Below are 23,169 nucleotides of genomic sequence, written 5' to 3'. Positions count from 1 at the left end.
CCAACGCATCTTAGACCGCATTTTCTCTTATCATCAGGTTAAATAGTGGTCAAACGCAAGCCTATCATTGTACAAAACAAAAAATAATAAGTAATATATATAGGTATTTTTAAATTGTGATCGAGTTATGGTTCTTTGTCTGTATATTGTCACAAAGCTATTTTGAGTCCATCAATTTGATTTCAAAGCCCTATTTCTAAGCATCTTTCACCTATTCTACTTTTTACTAAAATTTTGTGTTTCACTCGGAATCGATATTTGTGGGAAGCCCCTACATGCCAAGGACAATAATATTCAATCCTTAGTAACTATGAAATACAGCTGAGAATGACTTGTTTGTTGTTGTTTAACAAGAGGCTACACAGAGGGGAGTAGCCATGCACAGGCGTTCCCCTCTGTCAAGGTATAAGTCCAAATGGTCCTACGCGTACAATAAAACTAGTTGCAGCCGCACTGATCACTAGGCTAAATCTGGTTACGCGATTGAATCAACGTCCTTCAAAAATGCTTAATTGATCTGTTTTTTGCTGCAAAAAGAGATCTGCCACGTCAAATTTACTAAAAGATGGTGTTACCTTTCATACGTAAGTATTTTTTTCACATTGTTATTGTATACTTCTTTAAACTTTTTTTAATCTTAAAAATTACAAATGTTATCGGTCGTGTTGTTTCGGATTTGTTTACCAACACATGCAGCTCGCCTTCATATAATATGCGGATCGGTCGAGCGACTGATCCGAGTCTATTTCCGAGAAGGTGCTGTCACCGAGCGATAGTGTTGTTACCGGTTTGTTTGTAGATAGTTATCGATAAAAACGGCAAAGGCAAAGGAGAAGAGGGACATATTTGAGATTCTGATTTATTTATAAGATAATATTGCGAGCTTGATTTTAATAAACATAGTTTTATAATAAAATTGCATTAAATTAAATATAATATAATACTTGAACTGACAAGATTAATAATGGAAAAATATACCGGCCCAAGCATTTCTTTCTTAATGAGAAAAGAAAACCTACAAAAATGTATTCATCATATTTATAGAAAACTAATCCATTTTAAAACCAGTAATAGATACAACTATCATTGGTTTTCAAAATGATATAAACATTTAGTTTATTTTTGACATGATAATTATTGAACTACATAATATATAAAGTCCATCTTTATAATAACACCTTATCTTTGTATCACTTAAAAAACCTAATTTCTCTAACCGAGTTCTTGAATTTATCGATAATGCGCATCGACAGTTATTACAACCACGGCTGTAAGCAACTTTTCAGTGTAGTTGCGGCATGTCATTACACTGTAATGACAAAGAATGTATCTTATGTTTGTGTGAAAAATATAAGTGTGTTTTTAACTTAGTATGTGTGAGTTTCGCTGTGACAGACGATTATTTTTGTATGGGAATTAGATAAATTGTGTGTGTGTGTGTGATTTCCCCCCCTGCAAAAAATGACAGACAGTTTTGTATCGGTAAAAAATACTATGGTGACTCCCCTTCGTGTTGCTCTTTGGTATTGCATAATACTTGACAATGGAAATTGTTCTTTTTTTGGTTTTATTGTTGTTGACTAATTATTATAACTGAGAAGTAAGAAAAAAAAAAATAAAGGCTCTTTATTTCTCACTATAATTTTTTGTTGTTTGCCTTTTTGAATAAGATAATATTTATATACTTGAAGTTGACTTGAAATTATTTATTATAACAATTTTATGCTTTTTAACAAGGATGAAGTATACTTGATCCTAGCTTTTTAAATTCAAACATATCTTGCAACACTTAATATCACCTCTACGACTACGATTCTACCATCGAAACCAAACAAAAATTGACAGTGTATTATTAGAGAAATCCAATCACGGAATTCAATTTATGATGAAATTGTTTCTAATTAGAAAATAAGTTGAAAACAAAAAAATAGAAAAACATGGAAGCTGTTCCTAAATTACCGCTCATAAGTTTTGAGTTGAAAGTGAGCACGGAAAATACACATTTTGGCCCGAAATTAAAACAAGTAAGTGTAGAGGATAGATTCTAGTTATCTATTACTTCACTTTCTTTGTCTACTACGTTGTATATTTTTTCTAGTACATAGCAGAGGCGTACAGAGAAGATCCAGATAGCTATGGAAATGAGATACATCAGCTGGAAGGACTGCGGTCGACCGCCGTAAGACCGACCATTGACTCGGCAGGGCTCAGTGCCCTTATAAGATATTTTTGTCAGCTACGAGCTATCCAAAGCCGATTCCCAATGGGTAAAGGACAACCCGTCGCCTGCACCTTTGCTTGGTAATAAAACAGCCAAATTAGATTAAGCCTAAATATTGATTTTCCACAACATAAGTTATTTGTGTCACAGAAGCATTTGTTATGATTCATAACTCTTATCATTCAAAAACAGTGTCTTATGGTCTTTTGTATTTTTTTTTAACCTATTATATTGTTTACTTACTATGATACACTATAATAAAGTATAGTGTATTATATTCAATACAGTATTTTTTAAACAATTTACTAAAAATTCTTTGTGATTTACACAAAAAAAATATTTCTAAAATCATAATAAATTTGACTTTTTAGGAAAGACCTGTATGCGAACATGAGCTGTTCTCTAGCAGACATAAAATTTGAAATGGCCTGTATATTGTATAACATAGGAGCACTACATACTCAGCTTGGTTCATCTGAACCTAGAACATCTGCTGATAGTTTAAAATCGGCGTGTCAGCATTATCAACATGCCGCTTGGGCATTCCAGTTACTTAGAGAACAGTATCCACAACCACCTGGTGCTGATGTATCCTCGGATATCTTGAAATTATTGCAAGAAGTATGTTTTGCACAAGCCCAAGAGTGTATTCTTGATAAAAGTATACAAGATACAAGAAAACCCAGTGTTATAGGTAAATTTTAATAAAAATGTCAATAGAACACGCATAAACTTTATAAAAATACATATTTATTTGTAAAAAATAATTATTGGTCAAAATTCATTTATATGTTATTCATCATTCATATCCATTCCAAATAAAAGGTAAACTTACTGTGGTATGAATTTGCACAATTTTTTTTTGTAATGTTGTTATGTATTACGTAAAATTAATTTGTAAAATATTCTTGCTCTAATTTGATTGTGTATCCAATCTGAATTGAAATTTTATTTGATTAGAACTATTCACATATTCATAAGAGATTCTGTCTTTTTTCAGGTGCTGTTGCAACACAAGTAATGTATTTCTACAAGAATTCTTTAGCTTTGTTGGGTCCTTCGACTGGCACAGATAATATTCATGAGATAATTGGAACTAAGTTGTACAACTATTGGTACCGTTACTTGTCTTTTAAAGTGAACTACATTGGCTGTGTTGTTTCTTTGTATCAAGGTATGTTTGTAATTCCTTATTTATCTAAGTATATTTTTACTCTGTATAAACTGCTTTAAATAAATTATTTCTATTGTAATAAAGTACATATTTCTTATTAGTATTTTTTAATAACAATATTTTTTATAAATGAAGGAAGAAAAAAGAAATTTATATTTACATATACATATTTTAAAGTTGAGTAATAAATTAATATTTTTTTATTGTTCATACACATATGTAAATGACAGTAATGACTTGACTTAATATGTAATAATAAGAGAAAATGTATAGTATTAATTATAAAGAGGTAAGATTTGATTGTTTGTTTGCATTGAATAGGCTCAGAAACTACTGAACTGATTTGAAAAATTCTTTCACTGTTGGGAAGCTACACTATCCGTGGTTGACATAGGCTATATTATATTTTCAAATTTTTTAGGTATGCATGCTGAAGAACAGCAAAAAATGGGAGAGAGGGTAGCATTCTACCAGCAGGCTGTTGACAAACTCGGAGAGGCAAGAAAGCTTGCAAAATACATTGAACCTGTACAAGTAACACAGGAAGCACTGACTTTTACTAATGACGTAGTTGAAGGCAAACGTAAGGCGGCTAAGAATGAGAATGAGTTTATTTATCACGAAGAAGTGCCAGAAAAGGATATGTTGTCTGATTTGAAGCCTGCTTGTTTAGTGAGCGCAGTTGCTATTAACTTCAATGATCCTGAGGTTAGTAATATAATTATTTAAAAGATGTTATATATTTAGAAATAACATATGCTATAATATTTAAATACTTTATAAAATCAACAAGTGTAAATAAATATTTGTATAAATTTTAGGTGTCAGGTCCAGATATATTTTCCCGCTTAGTACCAATGGTGGCTCATGAAGCATCATCAATGTATTCCGAGGAAAAAGCGAAGCTGCTACGTCGTGTTATTTCCCAAGTTGAAGCTAAAAATACTGAATTTACAGAATTTATGTCATCACTTCAGCTTGATCAGCTTGATGTTATGGATTCTGATCAAAAGTAAGCTGTTAAAATAGCATATTTTTTTCTATTATCACTGATAGAGTCACAAGATAAAATAATCTTATAATTAACGAGATGAATACAAACACTACTATGAATATAGTACACAAATATAACCAAGATTATCATTTGGTATCAAGTCATTATCATTATCAGTTCTGTAGCAGTCATTCAACTTTAATAAAAGATTACAAAGAATCATTTTAATACATACTGTTAAAGTTTATCTATGTATAAATTTATGGTTTATTTTTAGTTTTTGTCCCTTCAGAAACCTTTTAGGTCTCTGTAAAGTTTGATATAGATACCATAAAACTGATATATCAATTTAAATAAGACTAGCTTCTTCAAATACAGCTCAGTTTGTTAACCATATGTATTAAAATGTTAATGTTAAAAAACGGATTAAAACAAAAATCAAACACAATAAAGTCTGCTTAATTTTTTTTTAGACACTGCGTTGGCGCAACGGTTACAGCCATGGATTGTACCCGTTGCGCTGGCGGTTGCGGGTTCGATCCCCGCACATGACAAACATTTGTATTGGCCATACAGGTGTTTGCCGTGGTCTGGGTGTTTGTGCAGTCCTTGTGGGTCTTCCCACCGTGCCTCGGAGAGCTTGTTAAGCCGTTGGTCCCGGTTGTTATCATGTACACCTGATAGCTATCGTTACTCATAGCAGGGAATATATCCGCCAACCCGCATTGGAGCAGCGTGGTGGATTAAGCTCTGATCCTTCTCCTACATGGGGAAAGAGGCCTATGCCCAGTAGTGGGATATTACAGGCTGAAGCGTAATTTTTTTTTTATTTCTCATAAGTTTCATTAAAATAACATGATATACAATTGACTTTCTATTAAATTGTGATTAAGAGAGACCTACCTGATAGTGTAGTGTGTGTCTGTGTGTGGTCTACCTGTGTGTGAGAGGCTTAAGAAATATTAATGTATGATTTTTTAATGTTCATGCAGGATTCCTCAAGAAATTGTAGATAGGTGTGCTGCTATGAATGCGAAAACGGACATTATCCAAACACTTGTTGATTCTATGAACAGTCTTGCAGAGATTATCAGCGATGTGGAGCATTCACTTAATGAGATTAAAACACTTATACAGGTATGTTAATAAAATAGTGTATAATACATTGAAAACCGAAAATAGTAAGAAAATTAATTTTTATTTGCCACAGACAAAAAAAGTTATAAGTTATAGCAAGTGATTTTTAAAATTCTTTTGCCTGAGAGGCCTCCGATCGAAAAAATATTGTATATGTATGTATAAAACTTTATGGTGTGACACGTAAATTGAGCAAAATAAATAAATTATATAAATGTTTATAAAAATTATTTTTATTTGAAAACAGGAAGAGACAATGAAAGAAAAAGAGTATCAAAAGCAAATGGGTCCCCGTCCACCATCAATTGTGCAGACTGAGATATCTCGAGAGTACCACAAGTACCAAGAGGCGCACTCCCGTACCAATGAGAGTAACCAAGTGTTGCATAAAGCAATGACGCTACATATCGCCAACTTAAAGCTACTGTCTCAGCCCCTTGATGTACTTCAGAGTAAAATACCAAGTATCGAAAATATTGGTACGTTATTACTTCCCTGTACTTTTTGAAACAAATTATAACTTAATTGAATGCATAGTAGGAGAGATGAAATTCACCCATCTGAAAATTATTGCATATTTATTTTAGTATATGAGAAAAATACGAAAGAGTTCCTTGAAAAATGCTGGCCAGGCTATATTTAATTCACAATTGTAAAATTAATTTTTATTTAAAAATGCACCAATAAGTTTAAAGAATAAATTTTATATCTACCGACAATATGAAGCATTACTACTAGGTTGGTAGGTATAAACAGGTATATTAATATATATTGTTCTAGTTACTTTCACTCACATGTTTAATAAAAAATCTTACATCAAAATGAGCTCTGTTTCATTGCTAAAACAATGATATAGGGTTGCCTGCTAAAAGTCTGGTTTGAAAGGAGTTTGTTAAAATAATATAATATAGCTTGGCCAGGAATTTTACTGCCAACTTTTTCGCAATTTATTTTTGACACACTGAAGAAGATAATTATTTAATTTTTATCCAGATATGTGAAGATCATGTCTATTTCGTACCTCAGACTATTATGTCGTAGTTAAAACTCGCGCCATGGAAAAACAACGCTGAAAGAAACTGGAGGGGGTGTGTTTGCGCATGGGTATACTCGCGCACGAAACTACTACTGTTTTATTTTTTAATTTGGCTTTCACTCGCGGCTTCGTAAAATAATTATCACTTTACAATATTAAAAATTTTTTTTAAACAAAAGCAATAACAATTTTTTTTAATTATTGAAATGTCATATTCAAAAATATTAATTACCTGTACTCTCGATATTCGTATTTTAATCGTTTTTATGTTTTTTTTTTTTTTTTTTTTTATGTTACTAGGTCGGCAAACAAGCGTACGGATCACCTGATGGTAAGCGATTACCGTAGCTTATAGACACCTGCAACACCAAAAGCATCGCAAGCGCGTTGCTGACCCAATCCCCAATCCCCAGGAGCTCTGGTCACCTTACTCACCAACAGGAACACAATACTGCTTGAAAACAGTATTATTTTGCTGTGATCTTCTGTAAGGTCGAGGTACTACCCCAGTCGGGCTGCTCCATATTTTGAGCAGGAAATTCCTGCTGTGCCCTACCTCAGTATATATATATGTATTTAAAATGATAAATTGATATTTGTTTTTAGTGAAATAAATAGTAAATGGAGTTTCACAAATGTTCGTCACCTAATGTGTTGTGAAAGTGAGTGAGGAAAGCGGAAAAAACGTGAATTACGATTGACAGGGGTTTGTTTACCAAATAAGACTGATCCCAAAAAAATGGACAGCAGGGATATTTTTTTTTCAATAGTTGGCAATACTGTAAATCGCCTTTAAGCATCTTGACAGCCAGCGTTCTTTTTACATGACGCGAATTATACGTTATAAATATTTTTTTTCATTTCTCTATGTAAAACTATTTCGTAATTTAAAACTTTTGTGTACGATGGTATCTTGAGTCGACGTCGAACTGTCCAACCAATAGCACACCGGCAAGCATGCGGCGCGTGATACACACGCCCCGCGCCCTACCTCATACAACCAAATAGACCGATAAATCGCCTTTGCGCAGCTTGAAGGCCAGCGTTCATTTTACATGACGCGAATTATATCAATGCATATAATGTATTGTTTTTAAATCTATTTAGTAAGGGTCCTGCTCTACCATACTATTTAATTTCGTTCTTCTGGTTTACAAGCATAACAGTTTTCAAATATCACAAATATGAAACAAAATAGAATTAGACGTGATTTAGAAGTTTGTGTCCCAGAGGGCCTGGACCGCGACACGATGAAGGAGATGCGGCGCGTGGTGGGCAAGGCGCGCGAGATGCAGCGCCAGCGCGACGCGCTCGTGCAGCAGCTGCGCGCCGCCGTCGCGGCCGACGACGTCACCGCGCGGCTGCTGGCGCGCGCCGGGGAGGCGCTCGACGACATCTTCAAGCAGGAGCTCGAGAAGCACACGCCCGCGGTGAGTGTCCGGCACCTGGCGAGTGTGCGGCACCTGGTGAGTGTCCGGCACCTAGTGAGTGTCCGGCACCTGGTGAGTGTCCGGCACCTGGTGAGTGTCCGGCACCTGGTGAGTGTCCGACACCTGGTGAGGGTCCCGCGTATCGTGTCACACACTGACGACGTCACAGCGAGGATAGAAGCACACGCCCGCGGTGGGTGTCTGACACCCACCACCAGTGTCCCACGTGTCGCGCCACACACTGACGATATTTAAAACTAATTATTGAAAATTCGTTATACATTCTAGTGATAATGAAAAATCTAGTAATAGCAATATGTTATAACGAATAACGTCAAAAGGTATTCACCAAAATTATTTTTTATTTATTGTTTCAGGTTAAAATAATTGAACAAAATTTAGCTGCCCAGGAAAACATAATCAACAAACTCACCTCTTTGTACGCTTCGTACGGAGACTCGAGAAGGATGCTCTCGGACGTGCTGAGAAAACGAGAAGGACTCATAAATGGTAAACTCGACAGCCTTTACGTTATTTAAAGTGCCTTGCACAGGCAGTAAAGTAAAAATATCTTAAACCTGATAAATTTGAGTTCAAAGTTTGAGCGTATTTATGTTATTTTAATATTAACATTTATTCAATTAAAGAAGGTTTCGTGTTATACAGGGTGTGTCGTAAATAGTGGATAATCCGTTAACTGGAGGTAGCCCTGATGTCGATCTTCAAGAAAATGTACTTTTTATATCAGGATTGCCAACACTGTGAAAATTATGAATATTTTTGTGTTTTTTCAAAAAATTCCTACCGCGACTTTTAATTTGGTCATAATTTTTACAAATTAAGGTATTTTAGTGTACTTTTTATTTTATTTTACTCGGGAATACTTGTACTATCTAATGAAATTAATATTTCTGGCATAATATTTTCTAAACTTATAAAAATTAGCGTTAGAAGTTATTTTTATTTTTCTTCGTTACTTTTTGTCAAAATTTAACCATTGATTGTGAAAAAAAAATGTACGACACTAGAATTGCCCAGTATTTAAAAAAAATACTTAGTTTGTGTAGTTTCTAAAAAGGTATAACAATTAGTACTTGACAAGCAAAATTACTTTGTATGAGCGAAAGAGCTTATGACGGTCAGAAAGTTGATTTTTCACGTAATGCGTCTATGTCCGAATTTAGGCACCTTAACTTATTAATATCATTTATTCAATAAAAAATGATATTGTGTAACGTAATCTAGCTCATAGAATTGTTCAAAATTATAAAATTAATTTTAATTAAAGACTTGCGACTAACTTCATACCAGTTATTTCAAGGTTAAAACACACGTGAAAGAAGGACAAAGAAAGCAATACACACTCGCCCCGCGTGCGCAAGGGACTATTTGACTATTGTTCATCTAATAAAATGCTCCATCCCTATCACACTCACCAATTGTGAAAAAGACAGCAGCGGTCTTTGTTTAATACGACGCTCATATTGCTCTTTGTCAGTGTGATTTAATACGTCGCATGCGCTCTTCTTTACTGTGTATTTTCAACGCCTACAACTTTTTGATATTGGACTCTGTTTTGCTTTGTGATTTGGACGAATTGGATTCGGTGATCTTGACAACTTGGCTTTTCTTACGGACTTGTGAATTGTGCTGGAAACTTTTTTCTGTAATTTAACTGAAACATGTCTCGGTACACACCGACTGAATATGCAAACATGCATTTCATTTACGGCTTATGCAACGGCAACGCCAGTAGAGCTGCTGCACTCTACCGGAGAAGATATCCTAATGTTCGGCATCCTGATTACCGTGTCTTTATTCGAGTGCACAATTCACTTTGTGAAGGAAGATTTCCCGGGACTGGCTTAAGCAGAGCTAGCGAAGGACGGCCTCAACGACACAGTGAAGTCGAAGTGCTAGAATTGGTTGAAGAAGACCCTTCTACATCCTTAAGTCAAATAGCAAGACGTACCGGTATACCGAAGAAATCTGTACATAGGATTTTAAAAAGACACCAACTTTATCCGTACCATTACCAAAAGGTTCAAACTTTGATGCCAAGAGATGGTCCATTCAGAGTAACATTTTGTCAAATAATGTTACGAAAAATAAGAGAAGATCCAAATTTTTTCGACAAAATTTTATGGACAGATGAGTCGACGTGCCGGCGAGATGGATTTTTAAATTTACATAATTTACACAGTTGGCAACTTGAAAATCCGAAGCTGATACGTGCAGACAGAGCACAGCAACAATTTAAAATAAATTTGTGGACGGGAATTGTTGGTGGGAAAATAATAGGCCCATATGAGTTGCCAGCGACATTAAATGCTGAAGGGTATTTAATTTTTTTACAAAATAATTTACCTGAGCTGCTGCAAAACTTATCACTTGAGACAAGAGAAGGAATGTGGCTGCAAAATGACGGGTGTCCCGCGCATTTTGCTGTTCGGGTGCGGGAATATTTAAATGAAGCATACCCAAATAGGTGGATTGGGCGCTTGGGTCCAATTTTATGGCCGCCACGATCGCCTGACTTGAACCCCCTGGACTTTTTTTATTGGGAATGCATTAAGGAAAAAGTGTACAATAAAGCAGTGTCCAAAGTCGAAGAATTGCGCACACGTGTGCAATTAGCCGCTGGTGAAATTGAAGCATCAGGCTATGCACGCCGTATCAAAAGATCATTTATAAGGCGATGCCGAGCCTGCATTGCTGCTAATGGAGGGCATTTTGAACATTTACTGTAATGTAATAAATGCGTTTTTATTATAAAAACCTTTGTTTTTTTTTTTCTTTTTGCACATTTAACTAACACAAATGCTAATGACACAAAACGAATTTACCGACCGTCATAAGCTCTTTCGCTCATACAAAGTAATTTTGCTTGTCAAGTACTAATTGTTATACCTTTTTAGAAACTACACAAACTAAGTATTTTTTTTAAATACTGGGCAATTCTAGTGTCGTATATTTTTTTTTTCACAATCAATGGTTAAATTTTGACAAAAAGTAACGAAGAAAAATAAAAATAACTTCTAACGCTAATTTTTATAAGTTTAGAAAATATTATGCCAGAAATAGTAATTTCATTAGATAGTACAAGTATTCCCAAGTAAAATAAAATAAAAAGTACACTAAAATACCTTAATTTGTAAAAATTATGACCAAATTAAAAGTCGCGGTAGGAATTTTTTGAAAAAACACAAAAATATTCATAATTTTCACAGTGTTGGCAATCCTGATATAAAAAGTACATTTTCTTGAAGATCGACATCTGGGCTACCTCCAGTTAACGGATTATCCACTATTTACGACACACCCTGTATATTATTTACAATCGTAATCATTAAAATATATCACGAAACCTTCTTTGTACTAAACAAATAAAAAATAGTTGATATTTTTCTCACATTCCTAGCGCTGGTGACGTCGTACGACACGCACGCCGAGCTGCTGGGCAAGTCGCAGAAGGGGCTGGAGTTCTACCGCAAGCTGGCGCACAACGTGGGCGGGCTGCTGGCGCGCCTGCGCGCCGTGTGCCAGGTGCAGCAGGAGGAGCGCGCGCAGATACTGGCCGCGCAGAAGGGTGAGCCGCCTGCTTGCTTCTTACCTTCTATTATGTGCTTTGCCTCCTAAAATACTAAAAAAATTCATTTCGTTACGTCGAAAAAAACTCCTGAAGCAAATTTATTAAACAAAGTTGCTTTAAAAATTATAAATTATTGATTTTGATAGGTCTTAAAATACTACCGCTTCTGGCAAAACTGTTTTTATCTTTAAATTTTATGTTTATAGTGAGTATTGTACGATAAAATTCTTAAAGACAAAGGTTTGGCTGACATTTTTACTTATTTTAAATCTATTAACATTTGCTTTATAGCTCCCACTCCTGTGTCCTCAGCGGCCCCTAAAGCGTCAGAAGCCGCAAAAGTCCTTACAACAGTGCCACCGCCAAGCAGTGGAGGGACATTGAAACTGAAAGACTATTTGCCCTATATGAAAAATAGGTCTCTCGCTAGGCCCCCAGTGGCACCACAGGGTGAGTATTTCGCCAATCTTATTAATGTTAAGCTTCAAGGCAAATTATCAGAAATTTCTCTTGTAAATTTTCTGACTAGAAGTCGATGCTTCTAACTCTACTAATAAAGTAATTTTGTCACTGAAATTGTCTAACAGTTTTTGAATATTCGCTGCGACTTCAAATGTTATGCTATTTTGGTCTTTTTGGATATAATTTTGTCCTTGTGTTGTCAAGTATGATTGTTATATATTAACATTATTAAATGTAAATAACAATACCTTTCAGCTCAAATTGAACCAATACCTAGTGAGTCATATTATCCTGAGACGATATATCCTACGTCAGTCAGACCGACACCCGTGGGTTCCGAAGGTACATATATATTTTTAATAGTAAATATATATGTTTATTCTTGAAATCAAAACAAAAATATTTGTTACAGCCACCGATGTGATACAACCGAACCTACCAGACGGCGTGGTAATGCCTCAAGGTGTTCAAAACGTACCGAACCCCTACGCTCGACAGTACACAACACCTTATATGCCTTCTGAGAGTGATCCATATGCAGCTAGTTACGCGTATCCAATGACCAAGTTCAGCAAACCTGAAGATAATTATAGCTATTCTTCATATACTCCACCACAATATTCAACTCAGATGCCTGAACAACAAACATATACAAATCCATATTATTCCGCAACGCAAAACAACTGCACTGCAGTTACGGATTCGCAAAATGGTTCTCCATATATCAATATGAATCAAGCAAATGTAAACCCTAGTACTAATCAATATAACGTGTACAATGACCCCTATATGACAAACCAAATGGGAAATACATTTGATCCTAATGCAGCGCAATATAATCAAGTGAATCAAGATTTTAACGCAAGTTTTGCTGCAATGCAAGTCTCTGCTCCCAAAGCAGAACCAGTCAGTAATTACAGCGGTGAATATTCGCAAACGCATTATAGTGTGCAATATCCTCAATCACATACACCAAATATGGCGACATACAGTAACGCCGGACAAAACACCAATACAAACATAGTGGAATCGCCGTTGCCGCCTGGAAATAATATGAATAATTCGTATACTGACCAAATGGCACAATACGGCCAAGCCATACCTAACGTTAGCCAGAATTTTGTTAATCAACAACCTAACTTACAATATTCAGTTCCGAACAGTGCAAATCAAACACAAAATATTCCTAATCCAAACATACAGTACTCTATGCCTAATGTGTCCAATACTATACCAAATGTACCAGCTAGTACACAAAATTTTGCCAACTCAGTGCAAAATGTTCCAAGTTCTATTCCGAGTTCTATGAACCCAGTATCTATGCCCAGTTCTATGGGGACTGTTCCGGCCGTTTCTGGGTATTCTGATCAACAGTATGCGTACTCTTCTACAGATGCTAATGCTATATCTCAAGGTTATGTGTATACAAATGCGGAAAACCTTGTCACAGCTACAACAAATGCAAGTATTCCTACTTTCAGTGTTGGACAAACGTACGGTGTTACAAACAATCCTACTAGTTACATCGACCCGAATTTGTCTCAAATAGATGCATTAGATAAACCTATAAAGTCACATGTAACTGGAGAAGCTTTGTCTTCAAATATTCCAAAATATCAAAACTATACTTCTGGTGCAAATTATGTGGCAGATCAAAATTTCCAACCAACAAGTACACAGTTTACCGACCAGACAAGCGTGAATTATGGACAAATGTACCAAAATCATCCTGGCTATACTTATAATGCTACATCGGAAAATTACGACTATAATTACGGGTCACAAAATGCGTACTCAAATTATGGACAAACGAATGTAAATCCACAGTCAGAGAACGAAACTAATTGGAGTAATCCAGGAATGTACACAAGTGCTGGTGCATGCAATACAGTACAATCACCATCTGAGGCTCCTCAAATGCCGTCAACTGACCCGAGTAATGGACAAACCTATTTTAATTTACCATACGGTTATTTGACCAATACAAATCAAGCAACCGAATTTAATAATTCAAATCAGGCTATGCAAGTAACTACGAATTACGGTGCCAATGTGAATAATTCGACCTACATGCAGTCTGGTCAGATGCAGGACACCAGTGTTACTTTTGCTAACAATCAAGGTAAGACTTTGTGAAATATTCAATTTGATGTATTCTCATAATGTGTACTGTAGTGAATTTGTTAGTCAAATATTGTAAACTGTTTGTGGAAATAAATGACTTAGAAAAGAATTGAGATTTTTATTTACTTTATTCCTTTTCAGCATCATCTTCAAAGGCAAATGTCATGGAAAATGAGACTCCAAGCCAAGATCAACAGTTCAATTCCCAGCCAATTGCGGCAACTGACCAGAATAGTCAGTCAAACGATGCTCCCAATCAGAGTTATCAGACAAATGAAATTTCCAATCAGAAAACACCAACCGCACCTTCAAATGATCCTCCCGTATCACCCGTAGAAAGTACTCCAAAAGAAATTCCAGAAACGAAACCAGTTACCAATGTGGAAGAAAAAAAATCTGAACTGTCGACATTCGACCTGTTATCCGATATAGATTTTTCAGTTGAACAAAAACCATTGATGCCAGAAATTAAAGTGCCCCAGATTTCGGAGAAGGCCATATTCAAGCAAAATATTGTTACGAAAGTAGAGCCTGTCGTAAAACCAGTTCCTAAAGAGGAAGTAATAGAGCGACCAGCGAAAAGAGATTTATTTTCAGACCCGAGTTTATTAAACCAATTTACACAGGAGTTGAAGAATTTAAAAATACTTACAGATTCGTTATCAAATAAGACTTCTATCGGACTAACAGTCCTAGATTCAAAATGGAAGAGCTTTCAAGATATGCAAGTAAGTTTTTGTTTAATACTATACCATTAAGCTGTGTGGCTACGGCATCAAAGAATATAGCCACCCACTATCTTTCCGTGGGTGCCGTAAGAGGCGACTAAGGGATAACACAGTTCCACTACTACCTTGGAACTTATAAAACCGACCGATGGCAGGATAGCCATCCAACTGCTGGCTTTGAAATACACAGGCCGAAGACGGGCAGCAGCGTCTTCGGTGCGACAAAGCCAGCCCTGCGGTCACCAACCCGCCTGCCCAGCGTGGTGTCTATGGGCAACACACATAAGTTCACGCCATTTTTGGCGCGAACTTGTGGAGGCATATGTCCAGCGGTGGACTGCAATAGGCTTTAGTGATGTTTTGATGATGTGACTATACCATTATACCTGATATCATAGATTTTAGGATATCCAAGAACGATCTTTGATATCTGTATATTTGCAAGAATGTCCCTACTTATTATATTTACAAAGTGTTATTGTTTTTAGGCAAAGGAAAATATGAAAAGATCTAAGTCGATAGCAATGAAGCATACCAAAGGAAGTATAGTGGCTGAAGTAGTGCCTTACGACGACTCTAGGTTAACACTCAAATCCGACCCGGATGCTTATTTCAACGCCTCATATTATAAGGTACGTTTTTAGGCAACTAATAATGTACACATCTACTAGTAGTAGTAGGTAAAAACGTAGTATGACTGAACGGAAGCCATATTGGCATATTTTCTTTTTACCAACTTTATATAATTAAACTAATATATAAAATTCTCCTGTCGCGGTGTTTGTAGTTAAACTTCTCCGAAATGGCTTGACCGATTCTCATGAAGTTTTGTGTGCATATCGGGTAGGTCTGGGAATCGAACAACATCTATTTTTCATCCTCCTAAGTTACAGGGGGGGGGGGGGGGGTAAGGTGGTTCTCTTATTCAATTGTAGCATATTTAGTACTAGGCTTCCCTTAAGGTTCTATTCTACTGAAGACCCTTCGGCTGCTAGGAATCGTAGCAAGATGCTTTATAGCCTATTTCTTTATGACATTTAACTAATAACAATATCTATCGTTTATAGCAATTAGCATCCTGGTGCATTCCACTAGTGATATCAAAGTGCCCCGAGGAGTTCGAATATGAGGTGTTTTGGAAGGCGATGTTCGAAAACAAGATCGCTTGTATCGTCTGTTTGCTGACTGAAATTGAGGTATGGATATGATGGAAGTATTTTTAAACGATTTAAAGTAAGAAGTGTGGCTTTTATTCGATTATCTGTTGTGAAGTGATTTTAATTTTTTTAGAAAAGATATTAATAATAATTTATTAATTTACTTTTTACTTTTTTATAGATGCAAGGTAATGCTTACTGGCCAACGGCAAAAGGTCAATCATTAGACCTATCTGACGGCCTCCGTGTGACATTGGAAGAGGTGTCCTGCACAGTACACTGGACTGAAAGGCAGCTGACGATTAGTCAAGGAAAGAATGTATTGAAAGTCACACATTATCAAATTAATGTTTTTCCAGCCAAGTAAGTATATGCATACAAATAAATAAAATTGGAGTATCTGTTTGTAATAATAAAATAAGCGCTTTTTGCTAAATGCATATGGGTACATAAATACATGGTACATAAACCAAAATAACATTTTTTATAATTTTTGTCTGTGTCTGTTTGTTCCATCTATTCTCTGAAATGGCTGGACCGATGGCTTTTTATGGGACTTTCGCTGGCAGATAGCTGATGTAATAAGGAGTAATTTAGACTACTTTTATTTTAGAAATTTATTTTGCGAAAAATAAACTTTTTTGTCAAATTTCACACGGACGAAGTCACGGGCACAGTTAATATTTTCTAATATTGATGGTGACGGTTTCGTTAAAGCGTACGAATTTTTCATATCAGATTTGAATATTATTAAAATAAACCATTATTCGTTTTACAGGCTACTTTTTTTTTTTTTTTTTTTTTTTTTTTTTTTTTAATGTCATCAAGTCGGCAAACAAGCGATTACTGTAGCCTATAGACGTCTGCAACACCAGAAGCATTACAAGCGCGTTTCAGACCCTGCCCCCAATCCTCCCCAGGAGCTCTGATCACCGCAGGAACACAACATTGCTTGAAATTAGTATTATTTAGCTGTGATCTTCTGTAAGGTCGAGGTACTACCCCAGTCGGGCTGCTCCATATTTTGAGCAGGAAATTCCTGCTGGGCACAGCAGCACCTCAGTTAAAATTCAAAATTTTTAAATTTCGTTATCAATCTAATCGATAATAATAGTATACAATTCAAATCTCAAGTCTGGAGTAATATCTATTGTCGCAATGTCAGGATCTCGTGTTCGCCGCTGGTGCTGCTGGCGTCGCGCGTGCTGGACGTCACGTACAGCGGCCGCCTCAGCAACCAGCTGCGCGCCGCCTGCCTGCACTGCGCGCACGGCGCGGGCCGCAGCGCGCTCTTAGCGCTGCTCGTGCTGGCCACGTGCCAGCTGCGAGCGGGCGACCTGAGGCTCAGCGGTAAGTGTCTGTCGCCTGCCTGCACTGCACGCACGGCGCGGGCCGCAGCGCGCTCTTAGCGCTGCTCGTGCTGGCCACGTGCCAGCTGCGAGCGGGCGACCTGAGGCTCAGCGGTAAGTGTCTGTCGCCTGCCTGCACTGCGCGCACGGCGCGGGCCGCAGCGCGCTCTTAGCGCTGCTCGTGCTGGCCACGTGCCAGCTGCGAGCGGGCGACCTGAGGCTCAGCGGTAAGTGTCTGTCGCCTGCCTGCACTGCGCGCACGGCGCGGGCCGCAGCGCGCTCTTAGCGCTGCTCGTGCTGGCCACGTGCCAGCTGCGAGCGGGCGACCTGAGGCTCAGCGGTAAGTGTCTGTCGCCTGCCTGCACTGCGCGCACGGCGCGGGCCGCAGCGCGCTCTTAGCGCTGCTCGTGCTGGCCACGTGCCAGCTGCGAGCGGGCGACCTGAGGCTCAGCGGTAAGTGTCTGTCGCCTGCCTGCACTGCGCGCACGGCGCGGGCCGCAGCGCGCTCTTAGCGCTGCTCGTGCTGGCCACGTGCCAGCTGCGAGCGGGCGACCTGAGGCTCAGCGGAAAGTGTCTGTCGCCTGACAAAAAAAATAAAAATCTTTTAGGCGAGTCTAGTTAAATCAATGACGAAATCACTAGAAGTCTAGAATAGTGTGATAAGACTTTAGCACTTCTAGTGTGAGCTATGTTTCAGCTATGATCAAAGGGTCTGAGAACCTTTGAAGTAGTCATCTTACTATCTAAAGAAAATGAAATAGTCTCGTGTTTTATTTGTCTTCCATTAAGAGCCATATCACAAAAATCGTTAACAATCTGTGAAATTGTAATATTTTGTCGTCGTTAATCTCAGTATTGGATGCAATAATATAATTTATATTTTCGAAATATAATGGAGCAACCTTTGTTGTAGTAAGATAATGGATCAGAATTTTGATTTACATTGTTGTAGAAAATTATTAACCTTTTCATCAGCCGCCTCCCTGGGTAAACGGTCGAAATGTATACTTTGGAGTCTATATATATAGTCTATTTTTCAATAACCTCTACCTTAAAACTCTATAAAAAAATATAGTAATATGTGGAATATGTTTTTGTTGATACATAATACAGATTTTTTCCATCCAACAAAAAAAAAAAATATTTTGAATTAGTTTTAAAACCTTTTGTATTAAAAATAAAAAGATGTATGTAATACCACGCATCAAATGCAGTAATAGTAAATCAGTCGAGCGCCAGCGTTCTTAGAGGTAAGATCCGCCAAGCGACTTTTGTTATAGTGCAATAAACCGCATTTGATACTTTCATAAAAATGAAAAATATGCGTAAATTAATGTAAAATAATATAGTGATAATTTCTGTAAAAAAATGTATAATTTAAATTTCTTTTTCTCACATTATCAATACAAATAGGCATTTAAATCTGTTTGTCTTATTATTTGTTAATAAATATGTTTGTCGGTGTCATTGAGTTTATAAAAAAATGAAAGCCGGGAAAATTTGATGGTCTACTTGCATCCAAAACTATGAAACTAACATTCACATTCAGATTTTCTGGAGCATAATAAAATGCTATTTTATTTATATCGTAAATATAAGATTCATACGTAAACTCAAAAACCTAATCAATTTAAAAAAAAATGTTTCATAAAATTGACTATTTATTTTTATTTTAAATTTATTGACTGTTGTTATATAACCTACTTGAAAATTTTAAGAAATTAATTATATAAAAAAACATTATATACCATAGTTATTAATTGTTATTACATATTCGAAAAAGATCAAGATGGTTTTTTTGGTTTTCACACTACCAAGTAGCACAAAGATCGCGCGGCTCGTACGACTCGCGCGATTCGACCAAATTTACCTAAACTTGCAGAGCGAAAAATTGTGAAATGGCTCTTAAACATATATTAATTTATATAAATTAAGTGAATTTATTTTGTCATTAAGTTATTTTATCCCTTTCCACAGAAATGTTGGACGAGGGTTGTATAAACTTGTACAAGCATCGAACGAATGTTCTAGAAGACACTAAGTACTTAGCGGACGCGTATAGAACTGTGTTGTTTTATGCGCAGGGAGTACTCTGTTCAGGTATGTTGAAATTTAGGGGAAAAATGCAATAAACGTTCACGATAATTATATTATTTTTATTGAATTAGTATACAGCAGGAAATAACTTTTTTAAAATTTGAAGCAGTACTTTAGGTAGTGTGAGGAAGTAGGTCAACAAAAGTTCACACAAAGTTCAAATGTCCTTTTTCAACTATATGTACTGTAAGATAATTTATAGAATTGAACAGTTGTTTTTTGAATTTTATTAAACTTGTTATTTAATTAACTGTTACTAAAAATAATCATAGAAAAGCAATAAAAATTATTAAGTCTTGTCTATTCTTAAAAAGTGGTGAAATATTGTCTCTTTTTTTAAGTACATTCGATGTAAAATCGTATTTTTCAAATATAATTTATATATTTTTTATAATATAAATACAATAATACCCATTACCTCAACAGGTACAACAATGTTCAACGGGGAAGCTGTATCCGTCGCGACCGGGGCCTCAGTCTTACCCCCCGTGCCCACCTCCCCGGCCCCCTCAGCCACCCCGGCTACAAGCAAGGGGAAGTTTTCACGGGAGTCATTCGAAGAAATGCGACAGGCTCCTGGCCTCAAGAGCGGAGATATGAAAGATCCCCTCAACTTCTTAGACCCCTTGTGGTCTTTGAAGAAGAAGTAGATGATAGGATTCTGTTAAACTTTTACCCATGATATGTTAATTTCATAAGTTGTACCGTACTTGATTTATATAGATGTATTTTAACTCGGAAACTAATTAGACTGCAGCACGTTTCTGTTGATATAATGGAGTACTGATGATTATAATCACTAAACTACTGAAGTACCATTGTGACACAATGATGATGTTACGCCTCTAGGGAAGTCTTAAAATAAATTTCTTTCGTATCAAAGCTAAATCGTTAAGGATATTACAGTTATTCTATAATTTTAAATTCGTTCCAAAAATTTAAAAATGAAGGTATTTTAGAATTAAATTTGTAGTTTTTATACAAGAAAGTGTTTTTCATTAAAAATAATTAGATTAATAAATAACTTCAATTTTTAATGTCAAAAAAAAATCCATGATAATTATTAATCGGTAAAAATTGTATTATAGAACCTTAAACTGATTTGTGTTTTATATTACAATTAAGTCAAATATATTGTATGTCAAAGATATTATTTAATATTTATTTTCATTCCGATGTTCATTTCATTTATAATAAATAGTTAGCTCAACTGTCTAATAAAAAACATTTTTTATTAGTGTTTTCAAAACGTATTCGTATGGTAAAATGTAATTGAAATTAATTTTAAGTGATATTAAACATTTTATAAAAAAATCACAATTAAAATTAATTTTATGTGAAAACTTGAATACATGTAATATTTAAAAATTCGCTCATTGAAATAAACGTTGCTTAAAACTTAATTGATTGTTACAATAAATTCATCTTTAATATTTTCAACTAATAACTCAAACTTAATTAAAAATAAATTACATTCCTATCTTTGTGTATCGCATTGTATAATATTAATATTCGTTGTATGCGTACTATATTATATTTTAGCTTTTTGATACACATTGCGAATTTGTAAGTAAATATTAAAAACCACATCAAAAATTTATCATATTTCTGTGCACGCTATATTTAATAATTTTTCAAATGTTATCTCTTATGTCATGTATTAAATTTATAAGAGTTTAATTTATAGAATATTATGACGAACAACTTTAAGTTCAAATAAAACGTGCGTGTAACGTATCTTTTAAATTATTCCTTATCATTATATAAAATGTATTTGGCTGAATGTAAGATAAAATATTATGGTAATTCTAGAGACTGCTGTTATTATGTATTGACTTTAATAAATATTAAAAAAAAAATTGTTACATTTCTTTATTCCGGTGTTGATATGAAAAAAATACAATATTAAAGTTATAGTGCGAAAGCTCGGTCCCCATGTATTAGGCCGAGGCTTAAGCCCTTAAAAAGGTTAAAAAAGGAAAAAAAAAACGGCTAGAATAGGATGAACAATTTTATTTATGGGCGTTTTGGGGTCGGTAAATAAAATTAGCAAAATTTTATGGGTGAATAAAGGCTTAACACGATTTACGGAAAAACTATAATTTCTATCGAAAAAAGTTAAATGGCAAAGTTGATTTATTTAATGCATAAAAATTATATCTAACATTACAGGGAATCCAATGCGTTAGATAAGTTAAATACAAAAACATTATTATAGTTGAAAAGTTAAGCTTTGTGGCTACGGCAGTAAAGAATATAGCCACCCCCTTTCTTCCCGTGGGTGTCGTAAGAGGCGACTAAGGGATAACACAGTCTACTGCCACCTTGGAACTTAAAAAGCCGAGCGATGAAGGGATAACCATCCAACTGCGGCTTTGAAATATACAGGCCAAATTAAATCTTATCTAGCCATTGCATTCAGCCTGTAACATCCCACAACTGGGCATAGGCCTTTTTCTCCATGTAGGAGAAGGATTGGAGCTTAATTCACCACGTTGCTCCACTGCGGGTTGGTGGAAATGTTCCCTAGTATGAGTAACGATCGCTATCAGGTATTTATAATAACAATCGGGACCGACGGCTTAACATGCTCTCCGGGTACGGTGGGAAGACCCACAAGGACAGACATCCAAATCGGAAAGAAATATTTATACAAAATTACAAATACCAATATTTCCATTCCGAACGGGAATCGAACCCGCAAACCGTCGTTGTTTTTGGGCGACTACTCGCACCACTACACCAGAGCGGTCGTCGTCTAGTCCTTACAAAATGTTAAATATAATGACTTATATAATAAGCTTTTTAAAGATCAAACAAAAAGCGATAATTTAACATATTATTATAAAATAAAGAATACCTTTAATAAATCTACTAACAATATTTTTTTATAGAATTTCATTAGTACCTACCTAAAAGAAATTAAAGTATTGTAGCGACGAAGTAACTCAATATTTTATATATTCAGATAACTATCCAAATTAAACAAATATACGACAGTCAAGTTCTGAGAAGTATGAGCACAGTAAACAAAGAATTCCATTTCTTTTAATCGGTGATAAAATTGCAAGGTTTAATTAAAAGAAACAGCTGATGGCATTCCTTTTTTCATGTCAAAATGTCCCGAATTTCTTATGGTCTGTTTCATCAGTTGTTAATAACGCTATTTGACGGATAATGATATCCAACAGATAAAAGTTTTAATATTCTTTTTCACCATCGAATTTCACTGTATTGATGTAATATTTTTATTCGTAAAAATGAATCTAAATGCTGTAGTCTATTAATTGAGGTAAAATAGGTTCAAATGGCCTATTTTACCTCCTACTGTTACAGTCTAATTAATATATTTTTTTCTGCTCATCATATATCATACTATATCATATCTGTATGACTATACACTTCTAGTGTAGTGTTTGAACGATCTAGGAATCAATTCAATCGAGTGAGATTTTATAATATTCGTATTTGTATCGCATACGATCTCGACTACTTCTCTTCTTTCTATGTGTAATATTGTATTTGCTTGCAAACGAAAAAACCAGCTTCAATTCACAACTACAATTAATAAATAAATAACAAATCTGTCACGGCCATCCGTGGGATTTTATCCTGTGTCAGGGGTCCGGAAATATACAATACACAAGCAAAAACCTCCAGACACGACA

At 35.6% G+C, this 23,169-nt stretch overlaps 1 protein-coding gene across 1 annotated transcript; it reads left to right on the top strand.

The window, feature by feature from the left end:
• Positions 1 to 1,650: 1,650 nt before the first annotated feature.
• On the top strand, positions 1,651 to 20,483 carry LOC123669636 (tyrosine-protein phosphatase non-receptor type 23). Its single transcript, XM_045603233.1, has 22 exons — positions 1,651 to 2,024; positions 2,099 to 2,301; positions 2,593 to 2,915; positions 3,222 to 3,395; positions 3,817 to 4,103; positions 4,217 to 4,407; positions 5,382 to 5,526; positions 5,774 to 6,005; positions 7,793 to 7,992; positions 8,370 to 8,502; positions 11,414 to 11,617; positions 11,876 to 12,034; positions 12,302 to 12,388; positions 12,459 to 14,168; positions 14,312 to 14,331; positions 14,440 to 14,898; positions 15,387 to 15,530; positions 15,966 to 16,094; positions 16,237 to 16,418; positions 17,221 to 17,405; positions 19,382 to 19,504; positions 19,928 to 20,483. The coding sequence occupies exons 1-22, from the start codon at positions 1,938 to 1,940 to the stop codon at positions 20,149 to 20,151; spliced, it is 5,601 nt and encodes a 1,866-aa protein (XP_045459189.1). The 5' UTR covers positions 1,651 to 1,937; the 3' UTR covers positions 20,152 to 20,483.
• The last annotated feature ends 2,686 nt before the right edge of the window (positions 20,484 to 23,169 follow it).

Source organism: Melitaea cinxia, chromosome 3, assembly GCF_905220565.1.
Source record: "Melitaea cinxia chromosome 3, ilMelCinx1.1, whole genome shotgun sequence".
Classification (NCBI taxonomy): Eukaryota; Metazoa; Arthropoda; class Insecta; order Lepidoptera; family Nymphalidae; genus Melitaea; species Melitaea cinxia.
This window is presented reverse-complemented; position numbering and strand designations above follow the sequence as displayed.